Here is a 25,728-nt window from a genome sequence, read left to right as displayed (position 1 = left end):
AGATATGGCCTTTGTTCTCATCGTTGCTAAGTCACTTTTATGACCCTGAAAGCATTGAATGATTGTTTGATAATGGAGTCCGGGGCTAATACTAAATTCTAATAAAATTATCTATTTGTTAGATATCTCATAAATATTCCTCAGTATGAATTACAGACGTCTAATCATGAATAATTAAGACAAAAACATTAATTGTTTAATGTTCATTTGCCCTGCAGACGTTTAAAGTCTTCCAAATAATTTATCCTTGCAAACTAAAAAAATTAGAACTTATGTCTCAGGCTCCAAGTGTCTACAGGGCAAACGAACAAAAAAATATAATTTTTGCTCGATTTAATCGCTTTTAGACACTAGCTGGTGGCTTTGAAAACTCTTAATAGTCTCTCTTAAATTTGAACTAGGAAAATTCCTACTTACTCTTTGGGGAGCTCTCCGATTATTAAAAGGAGAAAATGAATGAGAATGTCCCCTCGGACTTCTGTTATCACTGTAAAATCCCAGAGAACCATCAAAGCTCCTATTGCGTCCGCCCCGACCTCCATAGAAATTCCTTTGCTTATTTCTATCATAGGGACTCGGTGGCGTGGTTTTTCTATCATAATATCCATTTGGGGTGCTACTTCTATTAGAAAAAGCTGGTGAAGTACTATTGAATGGTATAAAACCATCGGTACCGCTTTGCTGACTCCAATGCGTAGGATAAACTGGGAAAGCAATGTTTCTTTCACCATAACCTGTACTGTTACGACTCTCCGGTGATATCCAGGCAGATCCCGATCTGCTACCTCTTGAACCATTTCCCCGAGGTGTACTGAACGGTGATTTCCTCATTATTGATTATCGTCGTTTTGGTTATCGATATTATTCCCCACTCTCACCGAAACACCGTTTCACACAAAAATATTTACGTTTTGGAGCCAATAAGTCGAAAATACTAGAGACAAGGACGCGACTAGATGTACTAACGAGCAAAGGCCAAACTGTAATGGCGTTGCATTGTCGTTGTCAGGAGTCCCTCACCCCCCTGGCGTCGTAATTTAGTTGCTACTGTTGGCGCTGACGGCAGCGCTGGTCGCTCTCATGAACATAACCCGAAATTCCCATTAGCCCCGCCCACTGTCGATAAAGCAGATGCTGCTCACTGTCCCCAGAAGATGGCAGGTCTTTGTCCAAATGTTTCAACAAGATCCAAGGGAAAAAAAAGTCAGTCGGCAATCTCTGCGCCTGCGCAACAGGCGATAACACCGCCTCGAGTGCACGATGATCTCAGACGCCGCGGATTCATCGGCCAGTTCATATCGTACTCACTTTCGTTAGATATTTCCCAGTGTTGTGATTCCACATAACCCCCCTCTCAGTCCTTTCCCACCACCCCGACAATTTCCCTCATCGCGCACGTTGTCCCCCACGTCCTCGTAATTCATAAAATCAGTCATAATTTTCACGTCTAATAAACCGCGATGGACGTCACCGGACCTGTTGCACCACATTCGCTGAAAAATCATCGAAACTTAACGACTGAGAAGCAAAAATGAGTGAATCATCCCTGAAAATCTCACTCATCTCGGTAATTCCCAGTGCATTTATATGAATTCTGAGTAAACAAAGTGAATGTGGGGTTCGTACCTCCAAATTTTTCCACCACCTAATGTTTCTATTCATCCGAAGAAGTGAAGGAGAGGAAAATAAAAGTAAAGAGAGCAAAATCCAACGAGTTGAGTGTGTGTGTGAGTGATTGAAGCTGCAACAGTTGATTTAATAATTGGTGTTACAAATTAATCGGTCAGTTGTGACGAATTTGCAATACAATTGGCAAATTAATAGTTGAGTAAAGATGGGAATAGTGCAGAGCCGCTGTTCTGAAACAGCCGCCGGTGGCAGCGGCGTCGGTATTGGAATGCGGGATAGTCTGGGAATAAAGACACCGAGTTTCCAACAGCATCAACACTGTCAGGGTACACTGGGGAGTCTCGGTGGACCACACACGAGAAGTGGTAGTGTCAGAGCACCACCAAGACAACCCATGCCTGATACTATGGAGCTTGAGAGACGTTTCACCAAAGTACTCGTGAGTATTTCATGATTCAGTACTTGATTATGTTGATAGATACATTCAGCTGAAATCTATGGAAGCATGTCAGGATGACGATGGATTATTCATATGAGTGTTTATTTTGAGTCGAGAGGCTCGGATCGAGGGAAAGAATGGATTTCAATGGGACGTGATGTCAAACTGGAAATTCGTTGAAGGCATTTCAGAATTATTGGGCGTGGGTGGGTCATCATAAAAACTGGGGAACATGGACAGGTTTCACTGAGATATTTTTTTATTTTTCTATCCACACGACGAGACTGTGATTTTGAAGGGGGGCTGTCTATGGTGGCAATTTTATCCTGTCAGAAATAAGACCAAGAGTAGCCAATAAGTCCTGGTGGACATAATGAGATTGTTGGTTTAGATTAGGGAAAATTAATTGTCTCCTTTGAATTTAATTTAGGTCGTTTCCCTCGAAAATATTCTATGACAGCAATTGCATCAATGGCGTCAATTTTAATTTTTTCGATATCAGTTTTTGAGAAATTCCTGAGGGAGATAGTGGAAATTCCATAAGGATTTTCTGGTGGAATGAAGAAAGCTATCATGAAAAATCTTTTAAGAGCGACTGCTATCTTTCCTAAATGCTGGGATATTTATGAAAAATGAGCTTTAGGTAGAAATGACTCATTCACTTTATCTCTTCATTACGGAATGAAAACGTGAGTGTTAGGCATAAATTAAAGGTTGCATTGTTTCACGAACTTTGCAGTGGGTAAATTGAGTAAAAAATATCTTGATTGACGGCATAAATTCTGTGTTAAAATGGTCTAGAAATATTTAATTACCTAATGAGGGGGTCAGTTCTCTGGGATGTTATGATAGTTATTCCAGTTTTATTTAATCTAATTCGTGTTTTTTGGTGCTGACAATGGTAAATGAGGGGCAATTTTGAATTTTCTAATACTCCACTCCCCTTCAATCTCCGAATGAGAATAATTGGCAATTCAATCCTCGAAACAGAATAAAACTCGTAATAAGTTTTCTCCTCAAAAGCTTGGTTAACCATAATTGGAAATAAACATTACCGTCGCTTTCCCAGTGCCTTATCTCCTGGCTCTATCTCTTTCTCTTTATTTTTCGCCAATTTGAAAAAAAAAAATTACCTCAGATTTCGTTTTACATCACCGATGGGTAAACCAGAGTGTTTATAATCCACTGTTGGCCGAGAATCACTGGGTGTAATGTGACTCGGAGGCCTGATCCGTATCAACGCTCTCCGGCTCGTGTGACTGCAGGCTACGAGGGCCCGTTTTCAAGATGAAGAGAGCCCATGATCCACCTTCTCTGCTTCTCTCACTTCTTGTTGCTATGACTGGTCTCTGAACTCTGTATGCATGATCTTTTGCTTCTAAAGAATCTTGTCTCGAAAGTACAGCTCATCCACTCAGAGATACGTATTTTTTTTTTATCATCACTTGAGATGTTACGTAATTTTGTTTATTCAATAGGTGAGTCATGGCTGGGTACTACTGTACCGAGGGCGTGCGAAAGTTATGGGTTTTATGTGGAGAGTCTTTGTAGACGAGAGGAGGCTGTAAATTTTGATGAATTATCGCTTTATCTGGATGATTTATTCTAAAAAAAATGAGTCATCAATTTTTTTCCTGGACATTTCCTTCCAATTCTTCAAGGCATTTCGATCAATGGAGCCTTTTTACATCACGAGGAAAACAAGAATTAATAAAATTTGAATGGGGAGGAATTTTTATGAGATTCCAAAAAAAATCAACTTGTTTTAAAGAGCTCAACGTCGCGTGGAGATAGACGTAATGCTTCGCACGCACTGTCGATCGTAAACTATCTTTTCTCATTCTCATCGACTCTTTCTTTTTCATTTTTGCATGAAGCCTGTTAAAAGGCGCCTCAGGATCCAGTTTCACCCAGAAACGAGTTGACGTGTTTTGCATTGCCACCCATTTTTGCCTATACATTTTAGTTTATTTCTGGGTAAGAGTTAGACGTCAGGTATTTGATGCATCGGTAGGGCTGGATGATTGCCTCCAAATCATAGAAATCACCTGTCAGAATGTCAAGGCCAGAACATAAAGATAAAACACCTTGATACGGTTTAGTAGCCGTGTTTTTTCGATGTTCCAAGGGCAATGTTTCAGGTCATTAAGTCTCTTTTCCGTTTCATTTTTGTCTGTGAAAAATTGATGACTAGTTGGGTAAAACCATTGGATCGAAATTCGCTTGGAGAACAATTATTCGTTTCATAGCAAAGGCCGTGAACTAGTTTGATAAGTGCCCCCGATCATTTTAACCAGAAGCTCTTATCTTTTTACGTTTACGTTGAATTTTATTACTTTCTCGCTGCTTCGATTTGTGAAGCAACGTTCGAATGTATATCATAGTTCTTCAAGTCATCAAGAAGGAATTTTAATTTCCTGGCATATTAAACCGTCACGTTACTTTCATTATATTCTACGTAGGGAAAATCAACAAATAACTCATCAGCATTTTATCCTAAAAACAATGATGGCAACATCCTCCTATCAACCACAGAGACTTTAACGAGATTCATTGGCAAGCACACAGTGTCTGCGGTTTTTGGCATCTTGTGAATTCATGGCTGCATTTGACAGACTTGGCTCAATAAATTTGAATAAACATGCACAACAATTGAACGCACAGGAAAATAAAATGGAACTCACGAGGAAGTAAATCTTCGTCCTGACACGTGAAAAACACGCAGAAATGAATTGCAGGTGGTCGTGTGAAGACTAAAAGAAAGAGGAAAGAGGCATAAAACCCATCAACCACAAGCCAAACCACCCTGTAAATTGCAATTAGCTTTTGTGCCACATGTTCAATATCTTAGATTCCATGAGGTGATACGGAAAATCAAATGGGGCAAGATAGTGATGAAGGCATTGTACGTGTACACAACAATTGCTATGGTTGACGAGCCTGACCCTGAGAGCAATTAAAAGTATTTCACCATGAAAACAAGACCTAATTATATACTTTAGGAGATGATGGTTGTCAACGAAAGGAAAAGAGACTCAAATCATCAAATTAAATGATTATTCTTTAACGGTTTTATTCGTACAACGTCACCATAAATGAAAAAGTACAGTCGTTGCCATGGCCACCCATAAACATTTCTAAGAGATTGGATTCTCCTTTTTTCCAACAATGGGGCAGTACGGAAGCGAATCAGGCGATTTTTGGAATTTTCAATATCTTTTCTCGGTAGTTTATTGATATAATCCATGAATGGTGAGATGGAAAGTAAGGAAAGAGGGATAGAAAATTGGCGGCTTCATTGGGGACACGAAATTCACCCACAAATGAATCAAACCTCGCCCACGCCCCTCACTAGTTCTTAAGCATGTCTATGTGCATGCGTGTTGGCTGTCAGACCACAATGGGCCTTCTACAAGAAGCGGCCAACAGGCGAACGGTTATATGGTCGCCTTCGGAAAGCCGAAAGGACCATAAAGAAACACTCACGTCTGAATAATAAAATAACAGAAGTAAGAGAAAAAACATCCTCGGATCTTTGACCGCATTTGGATATTTAAAAAAAATATAAATTTCTTGAAAGAATGAGGAGGAAAGGAGATTTCTTTGGTGGTACCAGTTGAGAAACACTGGAGGAGTGTCCCGCTGTTACTGAACGAGACTGGATTAAGTAATTCGTACGATCGGGAGTGGTCATAATTTAATGTGGCATTCGATAATTTTCCATTAGATGCACGCATTTCTCGACGAGATGTTTTCACATGGAAAAACCATTGGTTACTAACTCGAGGATTATTGTAATTGATGGATTTTCGAAGTTAGGATGACAGGGAAGTTAGACAGAGTATAAATCATCGAATCAGCGTGTCATCGAGCGTGCCTTGTTGAGGAATATTTTGTAATCAGTTGTACTGTCGAGAAATCAAATCAAATCAATATTTATCTTTAATACGAGGAACAGTTTAAAGAGAACCAAGTGGATCGAGTTTTCCGAAGGGTAAAACGAAGGGTTTTTGGAATCAGAGGGAATCGATATCGCAGAACAAATCCAAAATATCAAGTTCATCGATTATAATATTTTTATTCGAAGGGAAAATTATTCCGTACCTCATATGGGCTCGACTTCATCGAAGTTAGAATTAAATACTGGCTAGAAATGGAGACAACAATACCATAAAAATTCATGTGGCCATAATGCACCAAAAGCTCTTAAAGAGGATTCCGTTTACCATTTCTATATTTATCTCACCGAAGTCAGTACCAGCGGTTCTCCACAGCTGTTCTCCATCCTATCTTCAATCCACCAGAACCAATCTGAAACGAATTCCCTAGTCACACCAAATGAGGGACATTCTCAATGTACCATTCACAGTCACAACTTTTTCATGTAAAATACACAATCTTGATACTATTCAAGTATTACCTTCCCTCGAGAATCTTCGAATAAAAGAAATTTTGAAAAATTGCGTGCTCTTACAATTGTCGACAATGTCTGGCCATTAGATCCGGTGCAATTCGATTTATAAAATGTGTAAGAGGTTGAGTATCTCGGTGTTACCATAAACATTGAGTCTAAATTCAGTGACTGCACGTGTAGACAAGCTATATTGAGGGGGGCTTTACCCGTGAGTACCGGCTATTAATAAAATAGACGTGACTGCCAAGGGTGAGCAACAACCTCTGGTGAAAGAGAAATTTGATTCATAGTGGCAGGATTCGAAATTCGTTCTGTATTTACGCTGAGTACTCTTCACTCCATTTTTCACAATCTTATTACGTGCTTATAGGTGTAATAAGCGATAATAATTTCGTTGAATTGAGTGTTGTATGAGCCGAATCAATGGGGAAGTTATCAGGACTTGGATTATAATGAACAATTTGTTTATCATAATTTTCGTGCTATAAAGCTGAATTTTAGCAAAATTATCGTCAGTTAATGAAGATGTGGATAGTCTAATCGTTAAATATACTTTCCAACGTTTTCCCTAATTATTATTCATTTGACAGTTACGGAAATTTCTCTTTCAAATTCGATTGCAGATTATTGGTGGTTATTACTTGGGATATTTAATTATCTGTGGCTTTAGAAATCGTGAGATTATTTTCTCTCACCTAATCTTGGGCTTTCGTTAATTGTATTATTGTCATAATAAAATTATTCCCTCTCTTGTTATTCTCTGGTAAAAGGGAATATCAGATGTGAGGGTAATGAGCAGTGGAATTAATTAGCAAATTGAGCATCGTTTCAATCACAGGAAAAAGATCGTCGAGGCTTTTGTTCAGCTTGTCTTTCATACTCTTTTTCATTTTATTCTGCTGACTGTTTTATGTTAGGTAAGCTGGGGAAGTTAGCTCATTGTTCAATACTGGGTTTTGTCAGGTTGGGGCTTTGAACTCCAGTGCCAAGTTCGAGGGCCGGTGGTGTAGGTGTGACTGTTGTTAAAACGCCAATTACTCCAATGGGTGACGCGTCGTAAATCTTTGCCAAGTTCTCTTGTTTGGTGGTAGGATATGAAACATCCTTTTCAGAGATGACCAGGAGGTTAATGGAAAAGATGGTACATTAACATGTAATATGATGATCCATGGTTAAATTGTCTTGCAGAAGCCACCAAGTCAACTCTCAATTTTCTAATATTACTCATGCCAATCGATAAATCTGACGACTGGATGAGCTAATCGATCAGTTTTGCATCAAATTTATGCGTTGAGCCAGAAAAGATTAGGACATCATAAATTTGCAAAGTATTTGACGTATTTCACACTTATAATCATTTTACATTTCTAATAGCAGAACATATTTAGTGCACTGCTTATCAAATTTGGATGCGCAATAGAATTCGGTGGGGAGTTATGGAAATTTATTCAAATCACACTTTCAAGTTCAGAAGGCTTGTACTAAAATTGCACGAAAGAACTTGAATACAAAATATGCAATAGTAAATGAACTGGAGAGTGAATTTTCTCGTGAATTTTTTTTTTTTAATTCCACTTTTACAACGCCGATGTCCGTTGTTCACAGCCCTCTTGTTTCCGCTTTCCCTTCCATCCTTTCCTCCCTCTCCGGCCCCTCTTCATCCCCATCTTGTGCTCTATAGTCTCCCTATTCGTCGGGCAACTGGATTTATTCAAGCGTGACGCGACTGAGGGCGAGCCTGTGAGGTTTTTCGAATAAAGGTACATGAGTTCATACGTGGGAGGCACTATAACGTGTTTTAGGGGTTATTTTTTATATAGATGAGTGATAGGAACGCTTTATCGGGTGTAATGAAACAGAACTGGTTCACATCAACCACATAATGAGTCACATTGTTTTCCTCTGATTTCACTGGAATCGTCAGCTTTGAATTGTGGAATAAATCAATTTTTCGTGAGTTATCAGTCCATTAACTCAAAAACCAATAAAATAGGAAAGAAATTAAATTATTAACCATTAAATGACGTACCGTATTTATCTCCCTATTACTGAACACCGTAATAGTCAGTAATCGGTAATAATTTGTATTGTACCATTGTCAAATCCCATAATTCATTTTGATTCTTAATGGAAGATAAAAAGACTCTGTAAAATAACCGCAGTACAATTCTTCTCCTCTTATTGGCTGGAGCAGCAGGTTCCCCGTTGTCTGGCTCCGTTCTTCTATGTAGTAGTCACCCTTCTTTCACCCCTCGATCACAGACGAGAATCATTCTACTATAGACAGAGAGACAGTGTGGGTAAACTATGACACAAATGTGTGTATGTTAGACACTCAGTGTGGGTTTAGGGGGGGCCATAACCTCCCCCAATGCAGCTTCAGGTTCACTGATCCCCATGACGAAGAAAGAACAAGGGACATGTTGAAGTACCTCTTCACTTGGAATATGCACTAGAAAGAATAATGATGGGGGAGGAAAGAAAATATGTGGAAAAATGTTGCCCTTTGGGAAGTTTAATCCATCCACTATCCTTGGAATGTTTTTATATTTTTTTCGAGAATGATGAGTCATGCTTGATAGAGCTTTTAGGGTTGTGTGAGTGAGGGTATTGTTGCGTACTTCATTATTTGAATTTTTCGCGCGTCGCTTCAGTGATAGGAGTCTGAAGACAAATGGGTCGAGAATAAATTTTTTCCTTCAGTAATTTTGGAAATTGTGTTGGTCGGAGGTACTATGACTCTTTAGACACTTTAATTGCAAAGCTCCATTCGTCCAATCAAGTATAGGGTATGAAAAATAATTTTATGCCGGCTTAAATGCAATTCTGAGGAAATTCTCATTCTCTGGCAGATAATATTGGCATTAACTACGTTATATGCCTTGAACGGATCAATGAACTTCTAGTTACAAGGTCGAAGGTCAGATTACATTACTGAAGAAGGCATTTGAGCGCGTGAACGCTTCTGGGGTCTCTGAGGTAGAGCGAACAGTCTTTCGAGATAGAAACCCTGGAGCGTGCGATCGACTGAGGTTGATACGCAAATTCAATAGGCGGAGGATAAGTCCCGGCGCGATCTCACCTCTCCTATTCAACGAACAATGAAAATCATCACATTGTTTTCATTCCCATCGACATTTTTGTCCAAACAATCACTTTTCAGATGTCACAGCACATCGATACAAAAATTTCTATAGAAGTGGAAGGGAAATTTTTTAAACTCTCCTCCAGAGGTCATTCTCACCATTTTTATCTTGAGTATTTCTCAAATTTTCATTGATTTTTCAATTATTGGGGAGTGGGATTTTTTTAAGTAATTTTATTTTCAACCCCATGTGGATGCACTATTGGGTTTGTGGAAATTAAAAAATACTAACAGCTTCTTTCATCTCAAATATCTTAATCAGGAAGAGTACATCTCGACCCCTGGAGTCGCGTTTGTAGTTTGGATTATATCTGAAAAACGTGACTGGAGAGAGTTCGTATTTCGATAAAGACTCCTCTCTTTTATCCAATGCTCGTTCATTGAGATAACAGATTACAGTTTTAAGGGGAGGATACATCCACGCCCAGTATTTTATCAGCTGAATTAGATCGTCGTGACTCAAGTGGTGGTACTCGATCAGAAAGTCTTTGATAATCATAGGAATGACACTTTGATGGATTCGTCGATACAGAATCAATAGAGAACAGATTAATAGATTCGACTCAAGTGAAAAATCGGCTATTTAAACGTTATCTTCAGTGAATAATATAAAATTGCAAAAAACCTGAGAAAAAAATTAGAATTTCGAGAGAAGAAACAATTTTTTGATAATTATTGAACCATTTCATTTTGGCTCTGATGTTTTATGCCAAAATTCGCATCCTGCCCTTATCTTAAGGATCGTAAACAGCAGCCCCTTATTATCAAAAGGTGAACAATCTCACAATGGTTTCATTATTCACCTGTGCACGCAATATCCTCTCGTTTGTATCCAAAATACACGTTCCTTTCTTAGTATACGCACGAGCCATGTTAAATTTACAAATACACATAATTTTAGACCTTTTAGCAAGCGCTCTGCGCCTCACACATACGCAATATTATATTCATATAAGCGCAGCACGAAAAACAATAGCAGAAATTTACGAGGTGCGATAAAGATAAAGCCTGTCTTACTGAAAAATGTATCCCATGGGACGGCAATCGTTAAACTAAGAAGCAGATTTACTTGTGGATAACTATAAGGCCAGGTATTTTTAAAAGTATTGCAAAAAATTTAGCCCGTCAAAAACTACCCTTTCTACTAAGAACTACTATAAAAAAAATAGGTGTGGAATATTTTAATTTAATTTAACAACTTTTCATCTGTAGGGGCTCTCGAGTTTTTAAAATAAGTTCAAAAAGATAACTATAATAAAATTCAAATATTGTCTTATTTAAGACGAGGAAGAATTACAATATAAATCCACTAGACACTTCCTCTGAAAAACCTGAGGTCTTTTTTCTCCCTGCAAAAGGGTCATATCGCGTTCATAGTCAATTACAAAAGCAGTCACCCAAGGGGTACGAATGTACTCAATTTGCAGATACTGCGTACACCGAGATCATAAATTTATCCCAGCAGTTGGCATTCTTCAAATGCTCGTGATGATGTCATATCTCATACGCATGACGCTATTATTTAATTTTAGCCTCCATAGTACTTCCTATCGTACCCAGAGTAAGACGAGCAATGAATGATCGACACTATTCGAGGATGATGGTCATTTCTGCGCCACATCGGGTGGTAATGACATTATTGTCTACGATTTTTTCCCTTTTATCTTTCACACTGCTAGGTAGTAACCAAACACATGATAATTCTCGGTTTATTTACAACATAATATGTTACTATTTGACATGCCGATGGCTCGACGTATGAGTGATAAATCGCGCGTTACTTTGACTCTACGATGAGCAATGAAACTTTATTATTGCTCGTGCATGAGTTAACTCAAACACTCATGTGCAATCAGAAGAGTTGCGACAAATGTGTGTGCATGGAATATATGACTGTTAGTTGGTGACTGGGGTTCAATGAACGTCATGAACAGACTACGTTAGACTCCTTCGACTCATTGATCGAGTTTAATGTATTGGAATATTAAATTGTCTTCAGTAAAATTTACGGAGATTCGCAAATAAATTTACTCGTATGTTATGGCTCGTTCCGAGTCTGCAAAACGGTGCTGTATTCATTAATTCTTAGGATGACGATTGAAGGAACGAACAGGAGAGATCATGTGGTAGGGTAGAATCCAAAAATCACCAGAAATTAGGCTCTGAGCCATAGAGATTTAATAAGATATAAATTATTTGCAACGTCCACTTGATGTGCTATTGCTGGTGTTCCTGATAACGATAGATATGACCAACTCGATGAGTTGATCCAACAATATATGATAATCGTTGACAGCCGATACGATGAATAAAGATTGGATTCTTTCTGATGGGATACGGTGATGTGAAAGACGATTGTGAACGTGATACGCGATATACGACACGAATCACTCGATGACTCCACCATCTGCGGAATAATTGTCTCGGTGGTTTACATTGAAAAAACTCAGACGCATGACTGAGCTACGAGAGGTGATCAGAAACTCACAATGGCCTCGAGAAATCACGAGGAGCTTGTCGGGCCATCAATAGACGATGACGAATTGATCGTAAGTCAGGCAGAAATTATCCATTTTGACAGTTTTCGATTAACTACGACTTAACCCGAATAATTAGATCACGTGATGTAGAAAGTCCTTGAGAGTGACAATTCAAGATAAGTTTAACCATATATTGACTTGAGAAAAATATTTCAATGCTTGTGACCGAGTATTCGTCACTGGAGATCATTTTTTCGGGTCAATGAGAGGTCAAATTAAATTGCCCATCTCTTCACCACAGTCACGAACATGAGCACCATGTGAAACATTCATTGTTGGCGCCAAGAAAACACTTTCTCGGTAATTGTTCAGGATGAGACACCCTATCGCCACATATAATTTTTCATAACCCTAGGTATTTTTATTTTCATTTCCTTGTTTTATTAGAAGAGTCACACATATAGCACTAGTAATTATTTCCTGGATAAACACGGAAGTGTTTATGCAGATGTGAATGTGGATTTTACCGGACCATGCATTAAGCTTATTAAATGCTATGATGAACGCAATTCAAGGGAATGCGTTGTAATTACAAATTTAATGACAAAGGAAATTATGAAAGTTTAGTAAACTTCAACTTCCACAGAAACTTTTGTCAATGAATTTTCAGCAATGAACTTCTGAGAAAGTGAACGATTCCCTGGAATTAAAGAAATTGGAAACTTCTTCATTCCCATTCAATTTTAGCTGATTTAAATATATCCAGTGGTGATGCTACGATGAATCAACCACGTCAGTGGCGCCGAAGTTATTTTATACTCCAGGCACTTGCAATCATCCTCTGGGCACGCGTTTCCGCAGTGGACGGAAGTCTATTCTAATGTAACGTCACACATGGTTATATTCTTGTTTCGGAAATATAATCAGTTCCGTTTATATGGTAATTTGGAGATATTCAATTTTATTTATTTCCTGTTTTCATTGAACATGTTCATAGGCAACTTCTATTGAATTAACCTTGTTCGTGTCTTCAAGTCATTAGAAAATATTTGTTATTCAATTGCCGTAAACATTCTACTGAGTTTGGATAGGAAATGAAACGGTGTTTTCCATTCTACAAATGGAACGAGGAGAAATTGTTTCCAAGATTAATTTACTCACTCAAATAGTGAAGAAACGTTCCATTTTTCATTGCGAATTCCTCACAGAAAGAACGTTTAACAGACGTTGATAAACAATAATATTTGTCACTCGGTAATGAGGATATTTTTTTAGACCCAAATTCGATAATGAAAAGATCAGTGATAAATAATCAGCATTTTGAATTGACACCCTAATGGAATTCCCGAGAATCACTCAAAGGGGCCAAATATTTCATTGACCCTCTAGTGTTGTTGATGGTCATCGTCAGGGTGGGGACAAACACATGGTTATAACTGTCTGGCGTAGCCCCCGTACCGTTTCAATAAATATCCCAGGTATATTCTTTGTCCAACTGGCGATGGTGGGTGCGGTGAAAATTTTACTCACACATACATACAAAGCACAGCAGAAAGTCCCTGGAGACTCGGTACACACGAAGATCCACTAGATCCCTTTCCTGCTTCCTTTGCCCTCTTGGGGGCCACCACCACCTCCTTGCGGTGTTTCTGACTAGGGAGATCCTCACATGGAGACTTCGTCGCCAAATGTCCTGCTGTTACGTTTCAGTCTATTCTACATAACTTCCAAACAAAATGAGAGAATGGAAAGTTCAGAATGACACTGCTTCCAGTCGGAAACTGGAAACTAAACCGCAGGGAAAAAAATAAAGAGGAGATTAATGAAGTTTGGTAGAATATTCGATGTCATCACCCGTTTATATGAAATTTGAAGAAGCACTTAGCCTTCGTCAAACAAACACAAAAGTGTCCTTCGGTTGTCAACAGTATTAAACGAAAAAAAAAAACGTGAGTCGATAAACGTCGAGGCCTCTGCTAAAAGGTTCCTTTTAACTCGGAATATCGATGTTATCCACTTCTTCGCCAACGGAAGCTAATTTTCTCCCTTCATATCCCTCCTAAACGGGGAAAAAATGGTGGAGGAAAAAATATGCAACTTGACACGAAGTTACAAAGCCTGATATTACGCTGACAGACACTTTTTTCTGGAATTTACGTTGTCTTTTGATACTTTAAGACCATGAAAATTGACATGTGCCTTCAGATGGAGGCGAAGTACTTTAAAGACACCACCAGGATATTTTTCTAATCAAATTAAAAATAGAGGGCACAGTAAAAATTGTTGTTTTTATTTACTGATAGAAAGATCCATTTATAACTAATGATCGGATTTATTAAAATGTTTCAAGGTCGGTGTGCTAATCGTCAGGGCACGGTTCATTAGAAACCCTATTTTATTTGTTGAATGTGTGCAATAAAAATTCACTTGCTCATATTTATAGTATTTGTTAGTAGTTCTTTGGAAAGCTACCAACTGCATTAATGCAAGAACACGTACACAGATCCCAGGAGGATTTTGGTTAGAGATGCCTGAGGAATCTTGGAGAAGGGACAGACAGAAACCTCTAGACGTGAAAACAAAATTTGATAAACATGCAAATGGTGGAGAATCATAGACCGCAGCATTTCCGCATCGGTTATCTTCCTGGCGTGACATCAGAATTTTTATCTTCAGGCTTCCGGCAAATTTCTCCGAGGGTATGAGCCTTTTGGACTCTACGATGGCATTATAAATCATTGGATGACACTCCCTATGTTACACGCCCTTCGATAATTCAAATGTGCAACAAATGTTGACGATGAGAGGTGATGAATTATTTCAGAAATACCTGTCGTTGATTGATAGCGGTTTTTTGCATGAGAAATAAAGCAAATGAGAGAAGAGGTCTTCTATCACTGTCAGGGTGTTCTTTCATTTTTTCGAAGAGCGTTATCGATGAAGTGGGGGGACAGAATAAGTTCCTGATGGTAGAAATATTCAATTATCACTCTCTACTCCATTGTCTTCTCCTCGTCTTGGGTCTCCTTAAGTGCGAGTGCAATTATCGTTCAGACTAACTACTTTGAAGTCAACCAGTCGACCTGAAAAACTTATGTCATCAATTAAGATTCGATTTTCATCTTTTTCCACTTCTATTGTTCGCCAACTCTAATGGTCATGAGGAAATTGCAACCGTAGCAGTCAGTCAGACCTTTTATGTGCGAGGAATACAGATTTTATTTCGAGACTTTCTGGTTTTTAATGAATAGAGTTATTTATCTGTCGAAATCCTAATAGTTATAAATTATGACCTACATCGGAACCACTTTATAATCATTACACTAGTTTATATTGATATCATTTTCAGCTGGTGTCCGAATTAAATAAATAGGTTTTTCATGAGAATAAATGATTTTCTGATTTGAACAAAATCGATTAGTTAGACACAACGGTCATTATCCAGATGTCAATGCCAAAAAATTAATTAACATCGATTAATACTTCATTTGAAAGAGATTACTTCGTTATTTTGTAATGAAAAATTCCTGTTAAAAAAATTCGAATCTTCTGGTGTAATTTTTCCGGGGACAGAATCCTGAACAATCAATATTTCCGGTTTCCCAACCAATCATTGTTCAAACATGTTCATCAGACTAAGAATTTCCCCAAACTTCTGAAGAAGATTACAACATAATTCCAAGGCACTCCCCAATATGCCATCAAAATGTCAGCCTAGTCAAGCCATCATTCAATCTTCAGACCAGACGAGTTGGTTGTTGCAATCCTCGTGTAATTATGTACACAGCTAATTTCACCAAAGGATTTACCAGTGGATGATGTCATCGAACCACTTCCGCATCCGTTGGATGACTGATAACTATCGTTATTTTGTCCTTCGCAATCCGCGTTTTACTGCTCACCATTGATTCAATTTTCACACATAACCATTGTTTTTCTTTTAAAAAAAGAACTGATGTTGAGTGATCACGATTTATGTAACTGTTTTTTTTTGTTGCAGGCCTCGATGGATTTACCACCGGATAAAGCGAAGCTACTGAAGCAGTATGATAATGAGAAAAAATGGGACATCATTTGTGATCAGGTGAGTGCATGACTCGGTTTATTTTCATTCAGTTTGTCTGCCAGAAAAATCCATTTTGAAGGACAAAAATCTAATGCGCAATGACTTGTTCACAATTTGAGCGAGAGCTCGAGGTCCGACGCTTTCAAAATTAATTAATTACATGTTGAAGTGAATTTTTTCAATTCATCTAATTTTTTTCCTGGAACAATATTACACTCAATCAATCCTATCTTTCACTCCCGCATCATTTGAAATTACCTCGAGATAATTTTTTCCTGACTTCAATTCCACGGATTACCCCCTAGAACTTCCTCGAAAGCTCCCCTAAGGCCCCCCACAATTATTTTCACCACAGGAACGAAAATAGTGAAGAATAATAGAAAATAATTCCCGAGTTTCCGTTTTCATCCTGAAAAGGTCAAGTAATGAAAGACGTAATCACCAACACCCGATAACCCTTTCGGTGAGTCTCGTCAATTGCACCCCCTCGGAAATCTCCCATCAAATCGTCTCCCCTTTCCTCTGCTCTTATTATTTTTCGCCAGTATGTGCAGTCTTTGTCCTCTGCCCTTTGTACTTGTCTTTTATCCCTCCCCGTTTTTCGTCGCCAGATGCGGGTGCCTGTCAATGCCCTCTGGCGACCAAAAGCTTAAAAAAAATCAATCAAAAACACGTGTAGGGATTAATAAAGAAAAACATCTCCCTCCATTGTCGAATTTTTTTTTTGTTTTTGTTTTTCGAGTATACAAGAGAGTGCAAAAATTTATTTACACGCTCGGATACGATCGATAAGACTTTATAACGGATATATACATGTTCCGGGGCGTATGAGAGAGGTAACGTGCAGCACGTAATTGAACAGGAGAAAGTGGTGCGTTGAATCGCTGACTCTCGGGGCAGAACGAATCGAAGAGGAGTTCGCACTATAAAATTTTTTTCTAAATTACCCAGCATAATTTAGTTGTTTCAAAACTCCACCAATTCTCGGAACGTCAGTGGGTATAATCGAATGAATGGGAAAAAATTGGAAGAGTTGAGGCGGAACCAGTCATGACACGAGTGCGCCACGGGAATTTCCACTGAATAGTGTTGTATGACGACTCATTCTGCCCCATTAGTTACGGAGTTATTGAGGAAAATATTCTTTATGAGAAAAGTTTTCAAATGTTCAATGGATTCGTGTATTTACTAGGGGTGAGAAGTAATTTCCGTCATCTCTGGTCATCAATAGTTGTCGTTTTCATTCATATCACCAACAGATCCCACAGACAATCTAATCTGACACTGTTGGAAAATTTTATCTGCATTTTTGGCGGGAAATTTTGTAAATATTTTACGCGTCGGGATTTCTGAGACAAAGTGTGAAATGGGCCTCAAGGCCCAGTGAAGGTTTTTTTTTAAATTCACCGTTGTATCCCGTTAAATATGCAATGAAACACAGTCCTAATTTTTTTATTAACACCTGCAAAATTACAGATGCATGTCAACTTTACATTAACTCTCCACATTCATGAATTTTTTTGGCACTGCTTGTCCAATTTTTTCTTTTTCACTTATTTTTCTTGTATAATAGCACGGCTTGCATTACATCCGTCTCGTGTTACGCACATGCACCCCTCACCATTGGGTCCATAACGATCGAAACATGGATTGCATCCCAGATTGAATTTCGGACACCGCAAAATCATATCGGTATTTTAAAATTTATTTTCGTGATACTCGAATACATGAAAAACAAAGAGATAAATATACATGTCGATGAAAAATAATAATTAGAGAGGAGTTAAATTATGAACAAATTATTATTAGTTGCTGGCAGTGAGTCACGTAACTTTAATGAAGCCTTTAACGGTACTTTTCATACTACCATGTGAAGTCAAAGAGGACGAGAAGCGAAAGTCACTGAATTGATTGGGTAAATCGAACATTGACCAATTACAGTAACCCCATACCTACACTATGAAATCTTTAAATTATATCTCAGGGCAGGCCTCGATCATTCTAACTGTAGATCAAACGATTTTATAAAGACTCTTCCATAGTATATTAACCACGAATGGAACATAAAAAATATAGAGAAAAATTAATTTTCAATCTCTTTAAGATTTTTTCTGCAGTAAACATCACACATGTGATTTTTTATGTCCTTTCGTTTTTCATCAGTAACAAAAATAGTTCTTTCATTATAATTTTCAGTCTGATGAATGCAACGCATTGGAATTGAATCTGAATTATTTGAAACCCCGACCATTTCGCATCTCCATTAATTTCCACTTGAGACGTAAAATCCCTTCCCATCATCTGCTCGAAGCAACTTATTTCTCGTATACTACAACGAGATAGGGGGAGGGGTCTCACGAAGATTCTGCTGAACCGCAGCCTCCCCCGAACTTATTTCCATCTTTTTTTTTTATTCCGCAGCTGCCATCGGCTCTGTACGATTTCTCATTGGCATGAAAAAAGAATGCGAAATACATTTGGAGGTAGAAGTACTTTAACCACCATTCAATTTCACATCTATTGAAAATTAAGTCATTCTTAATCAAGTCGCATTCGGAACGTCAGTGCATGATTGATAGGTTGAGATCGTAATTTTTTATTGAGGTAATTTTTAAAACTCGACGTCGTATTATCCAGTCATTAACAGGAGCGCATTTCACGAATTCAATAATTGTTCTGAGGGGCATTATTCAAGGCAACTTCAATCTTATGAATAATTACCGAGTTTTTTATCCGTGACATAGTTCCAAATGGGATTTTTGGGGGTGGAAAATAGTAATCTAAAGAAAATTGGAAAAATGGAGAATAATACTGTGACCAGGTGATTTTTAGGGCTCTCAAGGATATCCTAGGGACTCATTTCTGGCCCAAAACCTCTTCAGAATTTATTGAATAGACCAAAATTTTTTTTCTCCCAATGTCAAACGGAAAATTGTGGCGGAAAGGGAGCGAAACCCTCTTAAGTCAAAATTTTTATTTCGTAAATAATAGATTCGTGCCAATAGTGTTGATAAAAAAAATGTCCAAAGCTTCACCATGTGAATATATGAATTTGCACATCCCGGATGTCGCTTCTCCATGATAACTTGTTTAGCTCCGCCTCGGCAACTATCAATTATAAAATTTTAACGAACCTAGATCATTACGTAATGAGAAAATACTGATTTCAATGCACCTACGGCGATACATAATGTATTAATTCAATAGATGATGATTCACGTTAGTCACAGAAGCCAAATGTATAGAATGGGCTCCTTGAATCGAAGATTAAAAAAGAAGGATGTGCTAGACGGTTTCTTATGTCTTCCCTACCCTTTTCTCAAAATAAGCTGATTCCAAGAACCCAACGAATTATATGCATACGGCCCACACATTTTTTTTCTCTTCCGAATGAGTGGGAAGCCGGACTAATCCTCCGTATGTTCATGGAGTCATATTATTTGAAAAAAAAAAAAAATAATAATTGGAAGCAAATGAAAAGAACTGAAAGACTCTGTGACGATCTCTACTGACCTTTCAAGGAAATCCTACGCGAAAGAAAATGCCAGTCTGTCACTCTCCCTTTGTACGTTTGTTCACGAAGGAATATAATTATCAACAGGAAATAATCACATTCCATTCAATTCATTCTTATTGCACATATGAATTTTTAATGAATTGATTGGAGTATTAGTTCATGAACTGCGCGCATGAGATAAAAGTGATTCACGAGTAATTTGATCAATTGCAGCGATTCGATGGTTATTGATGACGATTCATCCGTCGTTATTGGTAGATATGTTGATAGTTTCCAAATGAACTGTTTCTTCATTGTGAATAATTTGTTTGGAACTAATATTTTCGGAAAAATAATAAGCGCTATTCATAATTCAATAAACTCTTTGTTCAATAGCCTAGATGACTTCCTGTTTAGAAAATTTATTATCTGATGATTGGCAAATAAATTTGTTTCATACATATCTTGTCTTAGTGTATGTACATATACGTTCCAGAGTGTGATAAGTTGGGATGTTTTCTATGATATTATTTATTCATCTGTCTCACTGTCTTCCCACTTATTATTTAATTAGCGATATGCCATTTTTTTCAGGAACGAGTTCAAGCAAAAGATCCTCCCTCCCATTACCTCGCGAAATTACGGACTTATCTAGACCCCAAAGCCTCCAGAAGCCATCGAGTGAGTATAATAATGTCTAATTGTTGATAGTAATGAGGGGATAACGAACAGAAAACGAATTCAGAAATTTCGTACTGTGGATTCGGTAAATTCTTAGAAAATCAATTCTTTGCGAAAAAAAATTCACATTGCATTCAATTAGCCTCATTTTTCTGAGGATTTCAGCGCTTATCGTCGCAAATAGTCTTAAGATAATCAGTGTAATTGGTGTTCGTTCATAACTTCATTACTGAACTTCCTCGAACAATTTTTATTTGCACAAACACGAAGCATTATCTTTAGTTTTGCGTTTTTATGATTTTAAAGAGTGAAGGATTGTTAACTCAATTTTTTAAAAAAAGGCGTATCGCTTCCTCGCGTATTTCCAGAAAAGGAAAATGGTTGGGGAGTCAACGTCAACGCAAGTCTTGAGGGATCTGGAGATTTCGCTGAGGACGAATCACATAGAGTAAGTCTATGATCATCTTTGAATGAGACATTCTAACTCGTCTGTAAGTATTTAGATCGCTATTTATGATTTCTTTCGGGACTTTTAAAGATGGGTGAGAGAATTCCTAGACGAAGAAAACCAGGGGCTGGATGCCCTTATTGACTACCTCAGTTTTAGACTCTTGATGATGAGACACGAACAGAGGCTGATGGAGTCAAGGACAGAGTCGGAAGAGAAAATCCAAACAAGTAATTTCTAATAGCTTTCATATCCTTCATTCAATCCCAACTCATTGTAGTCCTGTGGGTTTAAAATATGCTATTAACAGTCGAAATAATTTTTAAATAACTTGGATATATTTAATTTTCCAGGTGGAGTTGTTGAAAATACATCAATAAACAACGGTTGCCTCAGGCCTCCCCTTCACGACCTAAAAGACAGTCCCGGTGTAAAAAGGCGATCGAGACATGTTGCACGACTTAACATGGGCGAAGCGAAGGACGATATTCATGTTTGCATTTTATGTATGCGAGCTATCATGAATAATAAGGTAATGAAAATAAAAACTCATCCTCCTACAGATCTCAATTCCCTCATTCACGGGTCTAATAAAATCAGATTGAATCAGAAAAAAAAATTAAACTCAATTGTTGAAAGGGTGAGAATCAGCCCTTCACCTAATGGCCGTTGAATAGTCTGAATTTGTTTAACACATTTCGTGAAGTAATATCAAATGTTTTTATTTGTTCCAGTACGGTTTTAATATGGTTATCCAACATCGTGAGGCAATAAACTGCATTGCCCTTTCCTTAATTCACAAGAGTTTAAGAACGAAAGCTCTAGTCTTAGAATTACTTGCTGCCATTTGTCTTGTGAAAGGCGGGCACGAAATAATATTATCAGCCTTCGACAATTTCAAAGAGATATGCACAGAGCGAAAGAGATTTGAAACACTCATGGCATATTTTACCCAGTACGACAGTTTTCACATTGAATTTATGGTTGCCTGTATGCAGTTCGTTAACATCGTCGTACATTCTGTCGAGGATATGAACTTTAGGGTACATCTACAGTATGAATTCACGAAGCTGGGGCTTGACGAGTATTTGGAAAAATTGAGGCATACAGAGAGCGAAGATTTGCAGGTTCAAATCTCCGCTTACCTGGATAATGTATTTGATGTAGCTGCACTCATGGAGGATAGTGAAACAAAAACTGCGGCGTTAGAAAAAGTTGCTGAATTGGAGGATGAGCTTGGACATGCCCATGACAGAATGACTGAATTGGAGCGTGAGTCTCTATCAAAGCTTGCTGAGCTCGAGACCGAGCTTGGTGCCATCAAAGTCGAATATGCGGATACTCTCGAGGCCAAACGTCTTGTCGAGGAAGAACTAACCGCCCTAAAACGTCAGCGCCAGGACTCAGCGCGACGCCAGAGTGTCCTGGAGTCCAAGATTATTGAGCTCGAAACTTTGACAGGTACCTTAACCAAAGGCAGCACGATGAGCATCTCCAACGGCTCCCCAATGACCTCTCCCACATCGGAAACTTGCAACTCCGCCGCGAGTCCTGTACAACCCCAGGAAGTTTCTCTACCACCTCCTCCTGCACCTGCCCCACCCCCTCCTCCACCACCACCTCCCTGTCCGCCACCTCCTCCGATGGCACCACTAGCCCCTGGAGACAAAATTCCACCTCCAGCACCAATTCCTCCGCCTCCAGCTGGCATGATGCAGGCTCCGGATGGTGCAATGACCATTAAACGTAAAGTACAGACCAAGTACAAATTACCAACACTCAATTGGGTGGCATTGAAACCAAATCAAGTCCGAGGAACAATTTTTAATGAATTGGATGATGACAGACTGCACAATTACATTGATTTTGTGGACTTTGAGGAGAGATTTAAGATTGGAATTGGGGGAATTGTTGCCAATGGAAGTAGTGAGATGGATGGACTCCAAAGTTTTCCATCGAAGAGATTTAAAAAACCGGAGAATGTCAGCTTGTTGGAGCACACGAGGCTCAGAAATATTGCCATCTCGAGAAGAAAAATGGAAATGCCTGTGGAGAAGGTCATCACGGCTGTTAATGCTCTGGATCTGAAGGTCTTGTCATTGGAAAATGTCGAATTGTTGCAGAGGATGGTTCCTACTGATCAAGAAATCAAAGCCTACAGAGAATACATAATCGAGAAGAAGAACGTGAATCTGCTGACTGAAGAGGACAAGTTCCTCATGCAACTTGGGAAAGTCGAGAGAATCTCAACAAAATTAGCAATAATGAACTACATCGGTAATTTCTTTGATAATATACACCTCATTACGCCCCAAATTCATGCTGTGATATCTGCTGCAAGTTCGGTGAAAAGCTCGAAGAAATTGAGAGCAGTTTTGGAAATTATTTTGGCATTTGGAAATTACCTCAACAGCAGCAAGAGAGGACCCGCGTATGGCTTTAAATTGCAGAGTTTGGATACTTTATTAGATACTAAAAGCACTGATAAGCGAATGTGCTTGCTACATTATATAGTGGCTACTATTAGGCTCAAATTCCCCGAATTAATCAACTTCGAGTCGGAATTGATGTACATTGACAAAGCAGCGACTGTCTCGTTAGAAAACATTACGACTGATGTACATGAATTGGAGAAAGGAATGGATCAAGTGAGAAAAGAATTTGAATTACGTGGTAAGGAGAAACATAACACGGTGTTACGTGATTTCCTGAATAACTCCGAGGAGAAACTGAGGAGACTTAAATCAGATGCTAGAACAGCTGGTGATGCATTCCGAGAGTGCGTGGAATTCTTTGGAGAGAGTCCACGACAGGCTGATGCTAATACCTTCTTTTCGTTGCTTGTTAGATTTGCGAGAGCTTTTAAGGTAAAATACCTCTAGTTTTTTTTCTTCCAAATCGGAATTTTATAAAACCGAGAACAGGTTCATTTCTACAATTTTTAATTTTTTTTTCAGGCGGCGGATCAGGAGAATGAACAGAGGAGAAGATTAGAAGCAGCGGCAGCAGAAGCCCTAAATACCTCCGAGGAAGTAATCAAGCGAAATAAACTCAATCAGAAAAAACAACAGGTAAAAATCAAAATAATTTATTTGATCGCATGTCTATCTCTTCATCTCTATGGCCTTCAACATATATTCCAATTGTCAATGACCTCTTTCGGATCTCAAAATTATAGTCAAATTGAGATAACAGATTTTTTATTCCTTTGGTCGCGTAGAGTTGTTTGAACATGTAGAGCCTCGTTGCATGAATTTTCTACATCAGATTTCTTCAAGAATATGAACAACTATGTTTTCTGAGTGTCTTTGAATTATTATTTATTGATTATCTAATTAAGTGAAAATGGAACCAACATTTTTTATTTGTTACATATTTATTTGGGGTTAAAAAATAAAACAAAGTCATCGAAATTTTGCTGTAACACGAACAAGACATTGTTACACCGTCATCTTAACGAACTGGAGCTCAAAACGTAAACACATTGAAAATATAATTATTTATATTTTAGGAGAATGTAAGTCTTTTTTTACGAAACAAATTAAATGCTTCTTCCTAATTATTCAACTTCTTCGAGTCCTCTTTATGTGTTAGCATTGATTAGACTCATTTGTAATAGAATATCTCATATTTATAAGACATCATCATTAGGGATAAAGGGGGTAGTCTAGGAAAGCCTTAAATAATGTTCTCATATTTACCTTCCCCCATAGGATGCAGTAATAAACGAACTTAAAAATAAAACTCGACTTGTGCAAGAGAAGAAACTCCTTCAGCAGGACGAAGTCTACAACGGTGCCCTAGAAGATATTCTCCTTGGCCTGAGATCAGAGCCCTACCGTCGAGCTGATGCTGTGCGTCGATCCCAACGTCGGAGGATCGATAATCATCGATTATCGAGGACGGCCGAAGAACTAGAGCTCTGAGAAAAGGTTAAAAATTCTAAAGAATCAAAAAAAGAAACCCATTTTTTTCCCGACTGACAGATTTGCCTTATTTACAATGATGGTAAATTGGGAGAGGAGAAGATAGAAATACTGTACAATATTTTTTACATGATTTACGTTGGTGCTAGGAGAGGGGCTTTTGATGCAATTTTTCCCATTTTCCGTTGACTTCGCCACTTTTTTAGTCCGAATGTACTCTAATACATTCCCAGTAATTTAAAAAATGTACGAAAAATATATAGAATAGTTTTGTAGAACTATTTTTATACGTTACCATGTGAAAATAATTTTTGAACTGAAAGAAAAAGGCCAAAAATTGGTAGGAAAACAAATAGAAATTACACGATATTGAATATTGATTGTTCTGGTGAAAAATTTATAAGTTCACGATTTTTTTTACTTTTCTACGCATTTGATACTCAAAATTTATTCAGATATGAAAGTTCAAAGCACTTGTATATACATTGTATTATAGATTATATATTCGAAGCAATGAAATGTAATTATGATTGATATTCACGATTAAAAATGATATATGCCAATGTGATGTTTAGGTTATTACAGTTAAGTCAAAAGTTATTAACATTTCTATCGAGTTTTGTAAGTTTTTCAAATATAACATTACGTAGAGTTGAGAGTTGTATATAAAAGGTTACTTTTTTGTATAAATTTCAGTTTTCTGAAAGAAAATGAATGTTTAGCAGCAGAATAAAATGATTTAGCATTTTATCATTTAGTTTTTTGTATTCTCATTGTGGCCTTTGAAATTCCTGCCTAACAAATGCCAGAGGATGTAGAACGCCAGGCAAGATTTTCCACGCGCCCTACTTGAATTTCCCGCTTAGAATCCATTGACCAATGAGGAAAAAGCCCTCCGTATGAAGTTAGCCGATGGCTTATGTGGCTAAATTAATTTATGTGCTTGTGTTCTTGTTATTTTCGAACATAATCCTCAATCCCTCAATGGTCAAAGGGCTCCAAAT

The 25,728-nt window shown here is 38.0% G+C and overlaps 2 protein-coding genes across 3 annotated transcripts in view; one reads left to right on the top strand and one right to left on the bottom strand.

The window, feature by feature from the left end:
• Positions 1 to 3,425, bottom strand: part of Sprt (sprite) — a 73,088-nt gene extending 69,663 nt beyond the window's left edge. The window contains exon 1 of the mRNA XM_064117541.1: positions 3,202 to 3,425. The gene's annotated coding sequence lies outside the window, so the exon portion shown is untranslated. The remainder of the gene's footprint in view (positions 1 to 3,201) is intronic.
• Frl (Formin-like) lies at positions 1,261 to 24,761 on the top strand. Of its 2 annotated transcripts, none has more exons than XM_064117514.1 (9): positions 1,261 to 2,068; positions 16,108 to 16,191; positions 20,264 to 20,350; positions 20,719 to 20,798; positions 20,889 to 21,028; positions 21,152 to 21,330; positions 21,533 to 23,665; positions 23,756 to 23,869; positions 24,512 to 24,761. In XM_064117514.1, exons 1-9 carry the CDS (start codon positions 1,835 to 1,837, stop codon positions 24,722 to 24,724), a joined length of 3,264 nt encoding a protein of 1,087 aa, XP_063973584.1. In that variant the 5' UTR covers positions 1,261 to 1,834; the 3' UTR covers positions 24,725 to 24,761. The 2 variants fall into 2 exon arrangements, with proteins under 2 accessions (XP_063973584.1, XP_063973583.1); XM_064117513.1 differs by having other exon boundaries at positions 20,692 to 20,798.
• The last annotated feature ends 967 nt before the right edge of the window (positions 24,762 to 25,728 follow it).

The sequence above is a fragment of the Diachasmimorpha longicaudata genome, chromosome 3 (genome assembly GCF_034640455.1).
Source record: "Diachasmimorpha longicaudata isolate KC_UGA_2023 chromosome 3, iyDiaLong2, whole genome shotgun sequence".
Taxonomy (NCBI): Eukaryota; Metazoa; Arthropoda; class Insecta; order Hymenoptera; family Braconidae; genus Diachasmimorpha; species Diachasmimorpha longicaudata.
This window is presented reverse-complemented; position numbering and strand designations above follow the sequence as displayed.

Bases quoted from the DNA above. Each gene is read 5' to 3' on its own strand.
- Frl (XM_064117513.1), top strand. From the start codon at position 1,835: ATGGGAATAGTGCAGAGCCGCTGTTCTGAAACAGCCGCCGGTGGCAGC. The intron at 16,192-20,263 runs GTGAGTGCATGA...CATTTTTTTCAG, and splicing joins GGGACATCATTTGTGATCAG to GAACGAGTTCAAGCAAAAGA. The intron at 20,351-20,691 runs GTGAGTATAATA...TTTTAAAAAAAG, and splicing joins AAGCCTCCAGAAGCCATCGA to GCGTATCGCTTCCTCGCGTA.